The following is an 18,219-nucleotide window of genomic DNA, read 5'->3' on the forward strand; positions in this document are numbered from 1 at the left end:
ATCGCTTAATAAATGCATTGGAGATACATTCTTTAATTACTTTTGGGTGGTTATTGAATTATCTTGAGCGTCTTTTATAGTAGTAATAATTAAATTGCGATTTCTTCTAATCGAGGCACATGCATGATAATAGTTTAGTGTTTGCATCACCAAGTTTAATATGATATCATTTGACTTCAATCTTCCAATAGTTTTCTTAGAAATTAAGAAGCTTAGCTTGTTTAGCTACTGTGGTCACGTAATCGTGTCTCCTCATTTAAAAAGCCCAATGATGAAACATACCACATTCTTAATTAGTCCAATCTAAAGGAGGAGCAATCCGAAAAAAGCCAAAACTATTTTAAAAGTATGAAAGTCTATTTTCCTATTTTAAAACCCTAATAATTAATTATATTTTGAGTTCATAAATAATAATTTGATCCCAATACTTTGAAAAAACCCAATTGATTATTCTTTGATGTTTAATTACTTTTTATTTAAAATAAATAAATATTTTCAAATATATTTTTATAATTGAAATAGAATTTAATCACGTAAAATTGATTTTCGGATTTAAAGGATAAAAGAAAATCAAAGCGCGTTTTATAAAAAGGTTGCCAAAGTGTGTTGGAAGCAAGGCGGTGCGCTTGACACACTAAGTGCGCCCAACACATAGGTTGAGGCTCGTCGGGCGCATTAATCTGTGTCTGACACATGGCTTTGTGCGTCACAAAGAGACTTGCGCATGGTGCACACCATGCGTGACGCGCAGTTTACTTTTCCATCTTTTTCCAATGTTTTACTACAAATATGTTGTTCTCGTAGGCATTAAAATACACTTATTACAACTTCAAACTTTACGAATATACTCGAACACTTACAAAACCTCTAACAAAAAACTTATACTTTGATAGTTTCAAATACAAACAAACACATTCAAACACACACATCCATACATTCATATTAATATTCAAGCTTCACGATTGCTCCCCCCGAAAGTTGTCATTCTCTCAGACCTAAGCCGTAAAGGTATACTCATGAGGGTCCTTGAATAAATCTATTATATTTTTGAATTGAAGTTACTAACTATTTCTTTAATGATGTAGATCTTTAATATAAAAACTGTTCTTTTTGTACATTTTCGACCTTTTATTTCTCTTCTTTATTTATTTCTCATACATATGAATGCTTATTATATGATTACCCTGTTATGATTTCATCACTTGCATGTTATTTTGTTAATCAAGGCCTTAAAAAAATTGTTCTAATAGTAATCAAATAATTTGAACAACCTGTTACGTTCCATGTAATTTGATTACCTAATAACATATCACTAAAAAATAGTCTTTTATATATTTCATGAACCAACCTAGACTAATCTATTTTTAGGGTGTATACAAAATATTCTCTGGTTATTCTTTTGCATACAAATTGACATGAAACGATATTAAGTAGAGCCAATAATGGGAAAATGTGGTTATTGACTGTATTCATACCCTCACCCCCGAACTCAATCTATGGTTCATCGACCATCTATAAAGGCATGATTGGGAAATCTACATTTGATAGTCTCTAATTTGCCCCTACGATTTCCCGATATCCAATTAGGTTTATAATTCTTCCTTTAAAGACTTGTTGGCGACTTCTTTCAATTCAAACAATATTCAGTAAAACCTTTACAATGAGGTAGTCAAATACACGCTCGTCCCCCATACGTGAAATAAAAACATGTCTACAACTAGGAATTTACTTTGAGAGGCTATAAGTTCAGGACAAGCATCCTTAATTAGTAAATTAGCTTGGATAACTTTGAGTTTGTCCTCTACCCTTCAAAGTTATCTAAAAATATTCTCAGGCCAATTCGAGTTTTTGACCAAAATTTTGCTGTCTTTACACTTTCTAGTGAGACAACACAAATAGGAGCCTTGAAACTTAGTACACCACGTTTTTTTTATTAAAATATCAAACTCTTTTCTAGTAGTCCACAATTTGTCAAATCTAGGGGGGCTTTTCCTTCACTTAATCAAATTTGAAGAGAGAGAAATTTTGCAATGATCATAGGTTGTAAAATTTTGATATTGGATTTTGGTATTTGGGTATAAGTTTAACCCATCTAAACTTGCAACTCCCTTATATAATCGTTATAGAATATTATTTGGGCTGTGTTTTTTTCCTGCATGTGAAAGGCTAACCAAGATGAGGAAGTTCAATACAATCAAGGAAGTTTAGAGATTATTCATGAAAGTAACCTAAAGAATCTAAACTCTGTACCTCCAAATTTATCTAAGTGAGAAATAAGTTCATTAAAATCACCCAATATAATGAATGGACTAGAAAGTGTTCATAATCAATTAATTTTTTCCAAAATTCAAGCTTATAAATGTGATTAGGAGGATCACATATAAAGATAAAAAAAAAACTACAATTCATTGGAATAATAAGCTCACTTTACAAACCATAAATCTACCAGCTTTTTTTATAATAGGTAAACTAAAAGGTTTATAGCATTGTCTTTCCACATCAACCAAATTCCACCTGCAAAACCAAAAGTCGGGAGTAATTCAAAATGTTGAAATCTACAATGCCTAATACAACTCTCCGAACGAGGAGATTAATTGCACCTTGGTTTCACAAAGCATCATACACATGAGCTTATTGTAATTACATAAATCCTTCACTTCCTCTATTACAAGATGCCTCTTGCAACCCCTAATATTCCAAAAACTGGTATTTCTAAAATAGTGTGTTGTGCATGCGCATATTAAGTTTTGATGATGAAAAATAATATCATATGTTCTACGGTTTTTTCACCAAGTACCCCCGAGTTTTCAGAAAATTCACCTGGTACCCCCCAAGTTTTCAAAATACACGGGGTACCCCTAAGTTACAAACTAATACACTCAAATACCCTTAATGACTAACGGCGTTAACCGCCGTTAGTCTTAATCCTAATTAACCGTTAATTTAACCCTAAACCCTAAAATCTAACTCCTAATTAAACCTTAATAGCTTCTAACCCTAACCCTAACCCTAACCCCCTTCCCCCACCCTCCCCCCACCCATGGCAGCCCCCACCTTAGCGGGCCCCCTCCCACAGCCGCTGCCCCCCTTCCCCAACCCCGTCGCCACCCCCTCCCCCAACCCCGTCGAATTTCGCACCCCACCCCCACCCCCCCCACCCCCATCCCACTCCCGATGAATTCTGCAGCTCCTCCCCCCACCCCTGACGAATTCCGCAGCCCCTCCCCACCCCCGACGAATTTCGCACCCCCTCCCCAACCCGATGAATTCCGCAACCCCCCCCCCCCCCCCCCATGAATTTCGAACCCCTCTCCTAACCCCTGTCAAATCCCGCCTAATCAGCTCTCCAGTTCGAAGATGAAGGTTGTTGATTATGGGCTCGTGAACGCTTTGGCCTGTTGAATTTCGAGTTCGTGACGGAGGATGGGGGAGGGGGAGGGGTGAGATTTCGAGGGATGCGGTGGTTGCGGGAGTGGGGGAGGGAGGGTGGGGGTTGCGGTGGTTGTGGGGAGTGAGGGAGGGAGGGTGGGGGGTGGTGGGGGTGGGGGGTTGCGGTGGGGGTTGTGGCTGCAGGGGTAGGGTGGGTGGATGGGAGGGGGTGGTGGTAGTGGGGTTAGGGTTAGGGTTTGAGGGTTAGGGTTAGGTTAATTAGGCCTAATTAGGGTTTAGTTAGGTTGATTAGGCCTAATTAGGGTTTAATGGGGTTAATGACTAACGGCAGTTAACGTCATTAGTCATTAAGGTCATTTAAGGGTACCCCGTGTATTAGTTTGAAACTTAGGGGTACCCTGTGAATTTTGAAAACTTGGAGGGTACCAGGTGAATTTTTTGAAAACTCGAGGGTACTTGGTGAAAAAACCGTATGTTCTATTATGAAAGTGTGTAGCAGATGGTTGAAAAAGGAATGAATAAATGAAGACTTTGAAGAAATGAAGAATCAAGATTAAAGTCCAAGTTTATATTCCTAAGTTTAGTTACTTTATGCAAAGAGTAATGTACTTGAACTAGGTGATATATTATGTGCCGAAAAAATAGTAATATAAAGTTAGGATAATTAATATTTTCTTAGAGTTAAGGAAATATATAATTATGTTAATTTTATATAACTATATAAAAGGAAAAAGATATTTGAAAAGCAAGTTTATTAAAAATAATAAAGTTTTAATAAAAATGTTTTATAAAATAATTTTTCATTAAAACGTAATTTTGAAATAATCGAGTATAAAATTGTTTTTGATAAAAAAAAAATAAGGTTTTCGATAATAGTTTTTAGAAAAAAGAATTTTCGAAATAAAACAAAGAGTATGAGATAAAAAGAAAGTCCATTGGTTATCAAAGATATAGTCTCATATAGATAAGCATTGATTTAAGGAAAATTCATTTTTTTAGAATTGAAGATAAAGATGAAAAGGGATAAAGTTTGTTTTTCTAAAAAGGAAAGTTTTATCCCTTAAATTAAGGAGTAGATGATAAATATTTTTTGAAGGATTTTCGATCAATCCTTATCCCTTAAATTAAGGAGTAAAAGATAAATATATTTTGAAGGATTTTCGTCCACACCATGTACTATAAAAGCATTTATAATTCATTCTCATAACTCACATTTTCAGAGAAAATAATCGGATCGATATTAAGAGCTGAAAACAGTTTTCTAAGGCACAAAGTATAGCACTGTTTGAGTCAGTTTAAGTAACTATATTCAACGATTGTAATTGTCCTCGAAATTGCTTGAATAAGAAGCACATAGTTGAGGATCATTTTCTTTCTGGAATCTTACAACTATAGAGAGTGTCAACACTTAGAGTTAAGTGTTGGGGGGTTACTACTAGGGTTAGTAGTGAGAGAATTCCTATTGTATCAAGAGGTTGATATTTTAGGATTTAAAGAAATAAAAGAGTTTTTGTTTCTTGTACGTGGACGTAGATCTCAGAGGTGATATTGAATCACGTTATATCTTGAGTTTGAATATTGATTTAATATAGTATTAGTTTTAATTTTCGCAAAAACTCAAAACCGGAATTTACGAGCGTTTCACACAGTGTCTAGCACTGTGCCATAACCTAAGTTTTGCGAAAATCAATTAGATTTCGTCACTCAATTCAAACCCCCCCCCCCCTCTTGAGTGTCACCTTGTGTTCCAACATAGTGGACAAGTGGGAGACAATACCCTTAGCACCAATAAATTAAAAGTCTTAGCAGGAAAATTCTTCTTGCGAGAGAGAGAGAATTCAGACCAAAAGAATGAGATCTAGCAACATGCTCGGCCTAGCCTACGCACATTTTTGCTTGCTCAACTATGGCGAGAAGCTTGTCTTGCCTATTACTCCCTCCGTTTCAGAAGACTCTTGACACTTATTAGGACACATAGTTTTAGATGTTAAGTTGTCGTTTGGTTATTCATTGGTAATTTATTAAAAGGTAGATGTGATAGGAGTTAAAGGTAGTAAAAAAAACTAGTATTACTTTATTTGATGGAGAGAGTGTGTGGGCCAATAATGATTAGAGTTGGTAAGCAATAGGAGTAATATTTGATTTGGAGGATAGAGAGTGTGGATTAATGGTTAAAAAGTAGAAGGATTAAAATAATAATGGGTCATATCGAAAAACAAAAGTATAAAGAGTATTATAGGACCGATAGAAAAAGAAAAGTATATTTTAGGATGAAGGGAGTAACATTTTTTAGAAATTTAGTAAGCTACTTTTTCTTAGGATCGGATTTCCTAACGTCCTCACCTTAAATTCTCTTTGAGGAGGATATAACAATGAGTAATTATCAATTACATGCATGATCATCACAACCACATAATGAACATCCATTAGAGAAATTTTCATACCATATAAAGTAACCATAGGATACACCACCAACATGTAATATCTCAACATACTCAAGCAATTGTTTAATTAGTTATACATCAACTCTAATACAAACACGCGCAGAACGGATTTTATATCTTAACAATAATGACCTAAATCCATTCTTATGAGAGAACCTACATTATTAGCAGTAAGCATGTTAGCAACAAAATCAAAGTTTATAAGTTCAACAAGGAATCTAGGTATCTTTACTCAAATATCCACGCATTTCATCTCCTCAACATAGGGATAAAAAATGAACTCCCCAAGGATATAAATAACAATAAATAGCTCCCTCTGACCATGCCAAGGTCTTTCAGATTAGACCAAGAACAAATCACCTAGGTTGGAAAACCTCATTAAAACCCAGTTGTTACCCATTTTAAGATAATCAACATCACCCTTACAGAACTTCCAGTTTTCTTTAGTCCCAGAAATAATGGTTCTCATATCAATAAGATCAGCCAACATCTTATCTACAAGACATGACTTAGACAAATATTTTATATCTTTTTTGACATGAGGTAACTCATCTAAAACAATAGTTTCAAGAATGGAAGGTGGACCAGGAGTGTCATTCACAGAAAATTTACAGGATCATTTGAAGAAACATTGTGAACATGCAATAATAGGGAGGACTTGCTCTTTTTTTAAGAGACGATGAACTAATATTGGGACCACATTTCCTCACATAACCCTCAAGAATAACATCTTGAAGAACTTAGGGTTTCTGAGGGAATGAAGTTCAGGGTGGTTTTGGGCTAAAATTTCTCTCTTGCTTGTTCCATTTTTATTTAGATGTTATACTTTCCTAGAACAGCATGTTTCAAAATAGATGTTACACTTTTTTTTTCTTTTCCAAAATGGAAAGTTTTATGCTGCAAAATTACTAACTTACCCTTATTTATAAAAATTAACCAAAATTAAACCAACTTAATTTAACCTTATTATATACTAATCTAAATTAATTAAACCTCATCTCCCTCTTCCACCACTCCTTTCCCACCCATCTCAGCCGCCCAACTCCTTCCCCCACCAACACAGCATCCCCGCCCACGCAAAACCCCCCACCACCCCGACCCACGAAAACCCCCTCCCACCACCCTAGCCTGCAGCCCCCTCCCCCACCCCTTCATATCCCAACGACGCTGCAAAACCACCACAACCTCCGACAATGACGCAACAAAACCACACAAAACCACACAAAACCACGACGCCGCAAATCCATGCCATCTTCTTCGTGTTGCAGAACCGAAAGAACTGTGAAATGTTGGTCGGAGGTTGAAGATTCAAAAACGTCACCACTTAAATGCAGATTCGAAGGTAGTTGCAGATCCAAAAAAGTCGGTCGAAGGTTTGAGATTCGAAGGTGTTAGCGACATCGGTCAGGGAGCTGCGGGATTCGAAGGGGTGGGGGAGAGGGGGATGCGGACTGAGGGTGGTGGGAGAGGGGTTTGCATTGGTGGTGGTGGTGGTGGTGGTGGGAGTTCACGTGGGCGAGGGTGGGGGAAGGAGGCTATTGCGGTGGTGGGGAGGGGCTGCGGTGGTGGGGAGGGGGCTGTAGGGTGGGGGAAGGGGTTGGGCTGCTGGGGTGGTGGGGGAGGGGTGGTCCTACTTCCTTTAATCTCCATTCTTACCTTGCTTAATCTTCAATTAAAATTTTACTTAGGTAAGTGTGTTTTTCAAAAGTGTAACATCTAAATAAAAACGGAGGAAGTATATATACTAATATATTAGCAGGCGTTCCTAAACAAGGAACGGTGCCACGTGGCGCTCTCCCTAAGCGCTTTCTACTCCATGTAATCCACATACAGTAAAAAAAAAAAATTACATAGCATGAGATTTGATCCCGTGACTTCAAGTTATATACTAACGTCTTAACTAAAATTAATTTCAGAGCTTATTTTTTTTAATCAAGTCCTTAATAGAGGAGGGATCACACCTTCTTATTTAAATGAGAATAAAGTGAGCTGAGTCATAGTAGTGTAAAGTCTACTTTGTACGCGCGGAAAAATGATCATACTATCATCCCTCTCTCCTTTACTCATTCTTTACATTATACCACACTCCCTAAATTTTCTAGCACTTAAACCCTAATTGATCAAAATCTCTGTAATCAAGGGCTACGGTTCTCAATTTTGCCACTTTTTATCAACAAATTCATCGAATGATTATTAATGATCGTCAATTATATTATCATAATCGTAATTTAGGTTCTGTTTTCTGATTCGGCTTTCAATGTCATCGGTAGGTACAACTCCGACGACGCCGCATTATCACTTTGATAATTTACCTTTGAAGCGCAAACTGGAAGATTTCGATTCCACTTTAACTCGAATTCGCAAGAATTCGAGTTCCAATTGCAAGGGAAAATCGGTAATTGATCATGAATTTGAATCACCGACTTTTGAAAATAGTGGAAATCATTTCCTACGAGGTGAATCAAGCAATTCAAATTATGAGTCTACGATTTTTCCGCTGCAATTCTTTGTTAGGATGATATCTGGTGGAAAAACCCTAGTTTTACGCGCGAATTTGGATGATACAGTGGAGATGGTTCACCAGAAAATTCACAAGATTACAGGAATTCCAGTGATGGAGCAAGGGCTGATATATAGAGGGAAACAGTTGCAGTGGGAGCAGACATTGAAGCAGTGTGGAATTCAGAATGATGCAGGGCTTCAATTGGTGGGGAGAATGCGTAGCACCAGTGATCCTCGAGCTTGGACGGTAATTACCGAATTAGTTTCGAGTATTTGTAGGATTTGTAGGAAAGAATTACCCTTTGTTGATCCTCGTATTGTTAAGATTAAGTTGGAACAGTTTATGGAACTACCACTTGATAAAGGAACTGACACTCCTTTTATATCCAATAATAACAAAAAAGTGATGAAGAGTAAAGAGGAAAGAATACCTAACAGTAGTGATGATGAAGAAGATGAGGATCATAAGAAGAATAAGAGTGATTATTGTAAGATTTTTATGGATGCTTGTGCTCCTCATAGTTTAGTCATGCTTTATGTGTCGAAGGAGAAGCGAAATCAGGAGTGTGCGGATGAATGTATCAGGTGTTTTCTGAATTTCGTGAATGATTTTAATGGGAATTGTAGTGAGAGGGCTTATTGTGCTACGACCGTATTGGAATTCTGTAAATTGCTTAGGATGATGGTGCCAGAAGATGACTTGTTGTATATACATTGCAGGAGCAGTCTTGGGTCAATGCTGGCAAACGTCGAAGTGGGGCATAAGCATTACAGAGTGTGCGGTCGTGATGGGTCTGAAAGGGAGATCGTGGTTGCTATTGGAGACGTGTTTCTTTTTTTGAAGGAAGTAGAGCAGAGGATATTTAAGGACTTGGTGTTGACTGTTGAATCTGATAGCAGCATTGGGCCTTTGAAACGAGATGTGTGTGATTTCTCTGCTTTTTTGCAGCCTGTGTTGTGCTTCATTGGGAGGGAACTTACTGCAGCAGCAAATTCACGAAAGGCTAAAGGAAGAACTAGGCCTTTGGCTCAGGAGGTTGATCTTCTCTTTTCACTATTCACTGAGTTGATTTGTTGGATTGATGAATGTCTTAAGAAACTGGAGCGATGCCTGGCCGTAAAGAAGGAAAATGATGTGATTAATCAAAGTGGTTGGGCTCAGTGTCTTGCTATTCTAAAAGAATTGCATAGCATTTCTCTTCTTTATCCAGGTTCAGAAGATCGGTTTTGGACCATAATGAGACAGAATAAGACAGCTGTCAGCGGCCTTATTGTTAGATATGCTAAGCGTGCGGATGACAATAGTTGGCTGCTGAAGCATAAGGATATCCTGGATTTTGAATCAAGGAGGCACTTAGCAATGTTGCTGTTCCCGGAGGTGAGAGAAGATTATGAGGAATTACACGAGATGTTAATTGACAGGTCCAGTTTGCTGGCCGAATCCTTTGAGTATATATCTAATGCACCGATATCTTCACTGCATGCTGGTCTCTTTATGGAATTCAAAAATGAAGAAGCTACGGGTCCGGGCGTTTTGAGGGAGTGGTTTTGCTTAGTATGCCAAGCAATTTTTGATCCAAAAAATGCCCTTTTTGTTGCTTGCCCTTTGGACCGTCGAAGGTTCTTCCCTAGTCCAGGCAAGTAGTTCATAGTCTTGTGTGCCTTCAACTTCAATGCTATGATCCCTTTTTAACATGTAAGTAATGACAACCCATTGAATTTGATACGGTTGACATTCCACTATCAGGATATTTTTTGTGGTATCATCAATGGAATTCGTAATGGAACTTCAATAATCAAATTTTTGGGAGATTTACATTCCATTGTTTGATATCATGTGAACCCATACTATTATTGGAGTAGCTAGTTAGACATCGTTGAAACCAGAGGAAATATTGAGTTGTTCATCATTCCAGACACAAAATATATTATGCAGTCAGAGCTGGGTGATATCCCTTCTCCGCTGTGTGCCTGCGTGTCTTTAGCTATAGGCATAAGTATCACCATGCAGCAAAAACAGAGAACTTGCTTTTTGCTAAAAAATATTGAGAAGTCAAGCTTGTCTTTCATATTAACCTGTTTATTCATCTTACTGTTTATGCAAAGTATATATGTCTTGCTTTAAGGTGTGCAAAGGAACGCATCATATGTTTACATCATTATGTGAAGTCCTGCAAGCCTTTTTTTCACACTTCTTTGTTTTCTTGGGAAATTTCTGGAATCTATATGATCTGTTTCTTAGCTTTCCTCTTAATTTGCTATGCAGCATCTAAGATACATCCCCTACATCTTCGGTACTTCCAATTTTCGGGTAGGGTGATTGCTTTGGCCATGATGCATAAGATTCAAGTTGGTGTTGTTCTGGATCGTGTCTTTTTCTTGCAGTTGGCTGGAAGAAAAGTTTCCATGGAAGATATACGGGAGGCAGATCCATGTATATATAATAGCTGCAAACAAATATTGGAGATGGATGCTGAATTTGTGGATTCTGATGGTTTAGGATTGACTTTTAGTACTGAAGTCGAAGAGCTAGGAACAAGGAAGGTTGTGGAACTATGTCCTGGAGGGACAGGCATTGTGTTGAACAGTAAGAACAGGCAGAAATATGTCGACCTGATTGTTCAGCATCATTTTGTCACATCTGTTGCTGAACAAGTGTCCTGTTTTGCTCAAGGTTTTGCTGACATTCTTGCTGAAGGAAAACTTCGAGAAACCTTTTTTGAAAGTTTAGAGCTGGAAGACCTCGATTCGATGTTGCTTGGAAGTGGAAGTGATGTATGTGTCGAAGATTGGAAGTTACATACTGACTATCATGGCTATAAAAAGTCCGATCCTCAGATGGTTTGGTTTTGGGAGGTATGTGGAAGCAGTATGTTTGTCATGTTGTGTTGTTTTTCCTCTTTTCATGTAGAAGTGGTCAATTATTTATGCGTTTGTGTGAATTTAAGAAGCAACCAGGTCTTTAGCTTTTTATACTATTTTCTCCTTGAAACTCTGCTGTTTATTTCCTTCCTTCGTTTTCTTTTCTTTTTTCCATCGTTTCTTGGACTGAGTAGTGGTGTGATAGTGGAGTTTGGTTATGCTGATATCCTAGTTATGTATGCTACGAAGGGCCAAGATCACAATTCAAAGCAGGGCAGTCTTTCCTTTTCATGTTGTTGACAATTTGGTTAGCCTTAGAGCTTTTTTTCAGGGAAGTAAATTCCCCCTGTTATAGGTTCTGGAATTAAAGCCACATCCCAAAATTCCTTTTTCACTCTCCTCACTCTTGTCCTTCTTCCTCTTCCTATTCCAACCACGGGAGGACGTAGTGGCGCCATCGTTGAGCATAAGTGGCAGCAAAAATGGGGAAGGAGAGAAATAAGAGATGAATGAACATATAGAACTTCCTTACCCTCAAAATGCCCTCTGTGGACACAACCATAAGTATAGTTTCTGCCAGATTGACCAGAGCCAAACCGTTGGGAGAGAGAGAAAAGAGGAGTTACTCGAAGATGGATCATAATCTTGGAGAAAGTTGGCCACCTGTGCTGTCATCAGTGTTGAACAAGGTACAATCATGTTAAGAGTTGGATACTTGGATCTTTCTCTGGCTTAAAGAGAGGAAGTCTATGGCCATATTTTTAAAAAAGGGTTTTTCTACATTATACCCTTGTTTTCTTCAGAATCTACGTTGTACCCAAGCCTTTTCAAAATTCGACACTATGACCTTCAATTAACAAATAAATTTAACACACCATGCCCTGCGGCTAAGTAAACGTTATCAATTTCATTTACCTTCTATAATATAGTGAAATTAATTTAACTTGTACATAATTTAACTCCTAGAAGAAATATAAGTCAGATTACTTTTACTAAATTACAGAAAGTAAACGAAATTACTGATGCATAGTTAATGGCTAGGGCATTGTAAAAGGTAAGTTCAAGGGTATAAAAGGTAAGTTTAAGGGTACTTTGTGGAATTTTGAAAAGGTTGGGGTACAACATAGAAACTTAAGAAACACAAGAGTATGATATAGAAAACATCACTGGTCTGGGAAATTGTAAGCACTGGTGTTAATATTCAAGAATCAAAAGCCTTATGTTGGGATTGTAAGCAGGGAAAAGTGATGAAGAGGGGACAGTGTCAATGCGTTGAAAGTGGTGGAAGGGTATCAGTGTCTTTGGTAGTGGTGGTGGTGGGACAGTACAGGGAACTGTCAAGAGGATAGAATGATTAATTACCAGAAGGGCGGACTTGGGGGAGTTTGAGAAATGTGTTTTCTCATTTTTAGGAGAACAAAGTACTTCGACTGAATCATTAATTTTAGTTCATTTGTCTCCTGGATCTCCCCTTATTCCAGACACCTCCTTGGTAGAGTTGCCTCCCTCCGGATATAAGTTTTTGTAAATGTATTGTTATGCTATATGGTTTTAAAACTAGTTGTTAATCTCAACTTGTCCAAGTGAGGCTGCCTACATCTGGACAATATACGCCTGTGGTGCTTCCAGACGAATCTTTCTGCGTTCTTATATTCCTTTCACATTAGAGATCTTCATCCATGACAAATTTTGGAGGTTTCTTTTCTGGCATATACCCAGGAAAATGGATAATGCTTGTGTGAGTTAACGTGAAGACATTGAATTTTTGGTGATTTGTGGTACAAATATCAAGGTTGCTAGGAAATAAGTTGTGATGTATACTATACAATATCCTTTAGATTATTTGCACTGCAAATATGAAGGGAGCATGGTAATACTTCCTCTGTTTTTTTTCAATTGCAACATTTGCCTTTATGGTGAGTCTATTAAAATAATCAAATGTTGCAACTAGAAAAAAACGGAGATAGTATTTCAATATCTAGTTTAAGTCTTATAAATTTCTTGATATTATGTGTCATTGCTGGCTGTTTTCTTTGTGCATTACATGCAATGTTGATGTATGATTGATTTTATTTACCACTACTAGATGAAGTTTAATCAGGTGTTTTACTTTTTTCAGCAAGTTCTAGAACTAGGATCTACTAAAACTAGGTCTTGTATTCTATAAGTTTGAGAAATAGGTCCCACTGAGTAATATTGATATTCTAGCTATGAAATTTTTGACCCTGGAGTTTGATAGGGAATTTTTTTCATGTGTTCAGTATGCTCAAAATCACTAGTTTTATTGAGATGTAGTATATCAATATTTAGTAGCGTACTACAGAATTGGGATAATTGCTGACAAATTTTAGTGAAACCCTTTTTTAATTGGTTTTTAGAATCTGAAAGAGATTAAACAACCTAGGGCCTCTTTAACCACCCCACCCACATATTTGCCCTTGTCCGGTAACCTATGCTTAATCCTTGTTCTTTTTCACCTACGATGCACTTATCTGAATTTAATTGAACTTATCTGAACATATTGAAACTGATTTTAGTTTGTGTATTGAACTTGGGTACCTGCCTAACCTTATCTGACTAAAGTTCACCTAAAATTAGTTTCTTAATAGTGAGAAGAACAAAGCTGAAATCTAACGTAATGAATTGCAAAGAAACTTTACATTTGCTGTCTACTAAAGAAACTGTGACCTCTGTAAAACTTTGCAGGTGGTTGGACAATTAAACGCTGAGCAAAAAAAGACACTTCTTTTCTTTTGGACATCAGTGAAGTATCTTCCTGTGGAAGGTTTTCGCGGTTTGGCATCTCGTTTGCAAATCGACAAATGCTTGGAGTCTCAAGATCACTTACCCTCATCCCATACATGCTTTTACCGTATTTGTATCCCAGAGTATCCATCAAAGGCTGTCATGCGAGAACGTCTCCTTGTGGTCACTCAAGAACATGTAAGCTGCAGCTTTGGTACTTGGTGATTTTGATGTTATAAGCTAGCTGTGGACATTGGTATATGCACATAAAAAAAGAAGGCTTTAATTTAGAGTTTGTACAGATTTATTAGTTAGTTTCTGACTTGCAAGTTCGTTCCATAGAAATGGTGCTTTTGCCTTTGGCAAAGTTCGGAAGTAATTATGTCCATTCACCAGGAAAGAATGTATTGTAAAGAGTTCACTTAGTCGAAAATTGCTGCTCCAAAATTTCTTATCTGCGTCTTTTAAGCAAAATTTTCTGTCTCAGACAGTCTAATTCTCAAACCATCTATTACTATTAGTTACAAAAAAGCAAATATATATGCAGTTTAGCAAAATACGTAAAAAGTTATCATATATCAGAAGAATAGGTAACTTTTTTTAAGTATTTTACTTGATATAGTTCGATTGCTAATCACCCAATTGGATGGTGGACTAGTGTCTACCATTAGAATGGTAGATACTAGACATAAGCCAAAACGTAGCCAAAAACATAAACATGTGAAACTAATGTACATCAATTGTTCTTCAATGGATATGTGAAATTAATGTACATCAACTATTTTCCAATGAACATCGATCTCAACGATTCTTCTTTGTTGATCTTTATCTTTATGTTTTTTAGTTTGTTTATTGCAAATATTTCTTTGTTCATTATGTTTTCTTTGTCTGTTCATTAGGTTGAGTGGTTGTTCATCAGATATTTCTTCTTATGTTCATATTTTTTTCTTGTTGTTCATTGCTGATTCAGATGTTCATTAAGTCTCGTGTGTTGTTCTTCTCTTCTACTTTCATCTTCATGTTGCTTAGTCTGTTCATTGAGAATGTTGTTTTGTTCATTGTATTGTAATGTGAAACAACATCGTATAAAATGGTGTGCACCATCGAGTCTACCATCTAATTTGCGGTAATCATGTTGTGCTTCTATAGTTGCTTTCTTCTCTACAACAATTTCGTATTTTGTGGAACAATGGTTTGAAATTATGGGCTTGAAAATCAGGAACAGATTGCAAATTAAAGTTTTTTTCAATTCATGTTATTGTGATTGATTGTGTAGGAGAATCCGTCACTTACTTGGCTTCCCAGTTTCTTAGTGTCCGTTTTGTACCACTATCAATTTTGGTTTTTGAATTTATGATTGTAAAGTCAAATGATGTATATTGTATGATGAACTTAGAGTAGTTATATTTGTGATAGTTTTTCAATATTTTTGGTTTTAGTTTTCTTATATAGACTATCTATGAAACTTTATTGCGACACGTAGTGGACTCTTAGCTCAAAACGTCTTGGGTGGACCAACTTCACAATGATTTATTGATCATCCAAATTGACTTTATCACACAAACGAAGCTCTCACTTCTTATTTAACTTTCTTTTGGCTACTCCATCATCTTCATGTGGCCTGAAATCTTGTTCATTATCTGTCAGTTTTAAGTTTTCAGTATTATATTAAGATAAAAGTTTTTGAAAATCTGAAGCAATTATTTAGAGTTTTGTTGCTTTTGGCCGGTTTTTCAAACTTAACTAGTTATTAGGTCCGGGCTATGCTCCGGGTAAGGAAAATTTTCATTATTAATATTATACTTGGAGATAATAACGCTAAATATCACTTGGTCTAGTGGTTAAGAGTTTAGTATATAAACTTCAAGACACTAGATCGAACCTTATATTATGCAATCTTTAATTTTTTTTTTTATTGTATGCGAACTACATGGAGTGCCTTTAGGAAGAGCGCCACGTGACACTGTTCCTTGTTTAGGAACGCCTTTTAATATACTAGTATAGATTTGATCTGCATAGCTGTAAAAATAAGATTAATAATAGTTTATTATACAACTTATATCACACACTTCTTAAAAATTTGGAAATCAACAAATGAAAACGAGTAGTGATACCAAAAAAGATTTACATAAGTTATGAGGAAGCATTTAAAATTTCCAAGCTAGTGATGCACAAAAACATGGTATGAACTTTTACAGAGAAAATTCATACTAGTAATCTCAAAAATATAATAGAATTATTATTCCATAACCAAATCCAAGTACAGTATCAAACTCTCAAATACCTCCTCTCTGTGCTGTAGCAAGACATCCATAAACATGGGCATATCTTAACCAAATAGCTTTGATATATAAATTCATCCATAACCAAACCCAAAGCTTTTTTTTTCCCTCAATAATAATAATAATAGAATACTAGTGGAAATGATAATCATAGTGAATTAAAAAGAACAAAAAAACATTTTGATCAAGTTCAAGCATCAGACTTCTCAACTGGAACCTCAGTGCTAGTTTCCTCAGCTGCAACTGCTGGTTCTTCAGTTGGCTTCACTTCCTCCACCTTACTAGCCTCCTCAGCTGGTGCTGCAGCAGCTTCTGTTGGGGCCGCTTCGCTGGTCTCTTCGACTACAGCCTTCTTCTCTTCTATGGCTGGTGGGGCAGCCTCCTCTTCCTTCTTCTCCACCACTGGCTCTGCCTCAACCTGAGGCGCGGCTTCCTTTTCTGGCGCGGCTTCTACTGCTGGAGCCTCAGTTTCTACTGGGGCTTCAACAGCTACTTCAGTGGCTTCTGCAGCTACTTCTGCAGGTGTTTCCTCAGCTGCTGGAGCCTCAGTTACAGCTGCTGGAGCTTCAGCTTCCACTGTTTCGGTGGCTGGCGCCTCAGCCTTGATCACCTCAATTGGTGCCTGAGTCTCAGGCAATGGTGTGCTTTGTGCTACCTGCAGGATAGCATATTACCAAATCTTAATTGTTAGCACTTTGCTACATATATATAAGACCTTTTAAAACTTGTATATATATATATATATATATCCCAAAAGACCATGTTATTAAATGATCAAGCATATGGATTATTGATCTTATAAAATGTTGAACTGTCACATTAATAGTAACTATAATTTTGTAAATAATATGTCTGTAGCAGGTGTACAACATAATTATGTACTCTATATATTGGTAAATATACAATCGAAACATGATATGAACAAAAGAAAACATTGATCTAACTATATGTTTTCAGTAACATGTTCCCTACCCCTCTCATAAGAGCATGTTGTGTCCAATTATATGTTATCTTATAATTATAAATATGATGAAAGGGAAAAAAAAAATGTGTGAAATATATGTTCTAACTATATGTGTTTCAATGATCTTGAAGATCAAGGCAGATCGTCATGGAATTTCTTACATCAGATCAAATTGATTGTACGGATCATCATCACACACACACTTTGGTGTTGATCTGTATTGTAGTATATCCAAGTATATGAGAAAACAAACATAAAGAACCTATGAACTTTTTTCTTTTTTGACAATAAGAAACTATGAACTTAACCTAAGATCAAATCTTTTAACATGAAATTTATAAAACCTACCTAATAAGTTCTAATCATCAAACTATATATAAATATGTACAGATCCATAAAAATACTCCTTCTATCTCAAAAATACAAGCATGTTAACTTAGCATAGGGACGACCAAAAAAAATACTGAATATATTATTTTAGCTCTGAAACAGAGGGAGTAACAAAGATAAACCGCAAAACAAAGGATTAAAATCTATCTTTGTGAAGCACAAAAGTTTTAGGAGATGTACCTCAGTGGCCATTTGTGGAAATAAATATGGAATGAACTAAAATTGGTGAATAGAAGAAATAATTGAGAGCTTAGTGAGAAAAATATGCTATAGAAGAGTGAGTTGATGAGATGATCAAATGACTTAGAGCACTATATATAGTAGTGTTATTAGCAATTTAATTGAATAGATTAATAGGATTAGGGAGAAGTTAAGGCAATAGAAGTGGACCCACTACTAGCAAAAGAAAAGAATCTTAGCAAATTGACACCTCAAATCACTGACATATACAAATGGGCACTAGCTTGTCTAGTTGTAAATGTATTTTTTCCCTCCCATTTACTCCCTCCGTTTCATATTAATCTACACACTTTGACATTTTACACTATTCATAAATTGTACTTTGATCCTCGTTTGTGATTTATATGTGAATAAAAACATACTAATGTGGGATCTTGTTAGATTCGTCTTAGTATGTATT

General features: G+C 36.4%; 2 protein-coding genes across 2 annotated transcripts; one reads left to right on the top strand and one right to left on the bottom strand.

Moving 5' to 3' along the window:
* Window positions 1–7,836: 7,836 nt before the first annotated feature.
* On the top strand, window positions 7,837–14,426 carry LOC104900889 (E3 ubiquitin-protein ligase UPL5). The gene is made up of 3 exons (XM_010688418.4): window positions 7,837–9,973; window positions 10,603–11,192; window positions 13,905–14,426. The coding sequence occupies exons 1-3, from the start codon at window positions 8,092–8,094 to the stop codon at window positions 14,166–14,168; spliced, it is 2,736 nt and encodes a 911-aa protein (XP_010686720.1). The 5' UTR covers window positions 7,837–8,091; the 3' UTR covers window positions 14,169–14,426.
* A 1,731-nt stretch (window positions 14,427–16,157) lies between these two features.
* On the bottom strand, window positions 16,158–17,916 carry LOC104900890 (uncharacterized). The gene is made up of 2 exons (XM_010688420.3): window positions 17,760–17,916; window positions 16,158–16,880 (listed from the first exon to the last, which is right to left on the bottom strand). Exons 1-2 carry the CDS (start codon window positions 17,769–17,771, stop codon window positions 16,416–16,418), a joined length of 477 nt encoding a protein of 158 aa, XP_010686722.1. The 5' UTR covers window positions 17,772–17,916; the 3' UTR covers window positions 16,158–16,415.
* Between the last annotated feature and the right edge of the window lie 303 nt (window positions 17,917–18,219).

Source organism: Beta vulgaris, chromosome 8 (genome assembly GCF_026745355.1).
Source record: "Beta vulgaris subsp. vulgaris cultivar EL10 chromosome 8, EL10.2, whole genome shotgun sequence".
Lineage (NCBI taxonomy): Eukaryota > Viridiplantae > Streptophyta > Magnoliopsida > Caryophyllales > Amaranthaceae > Beta > Beta vulgaris.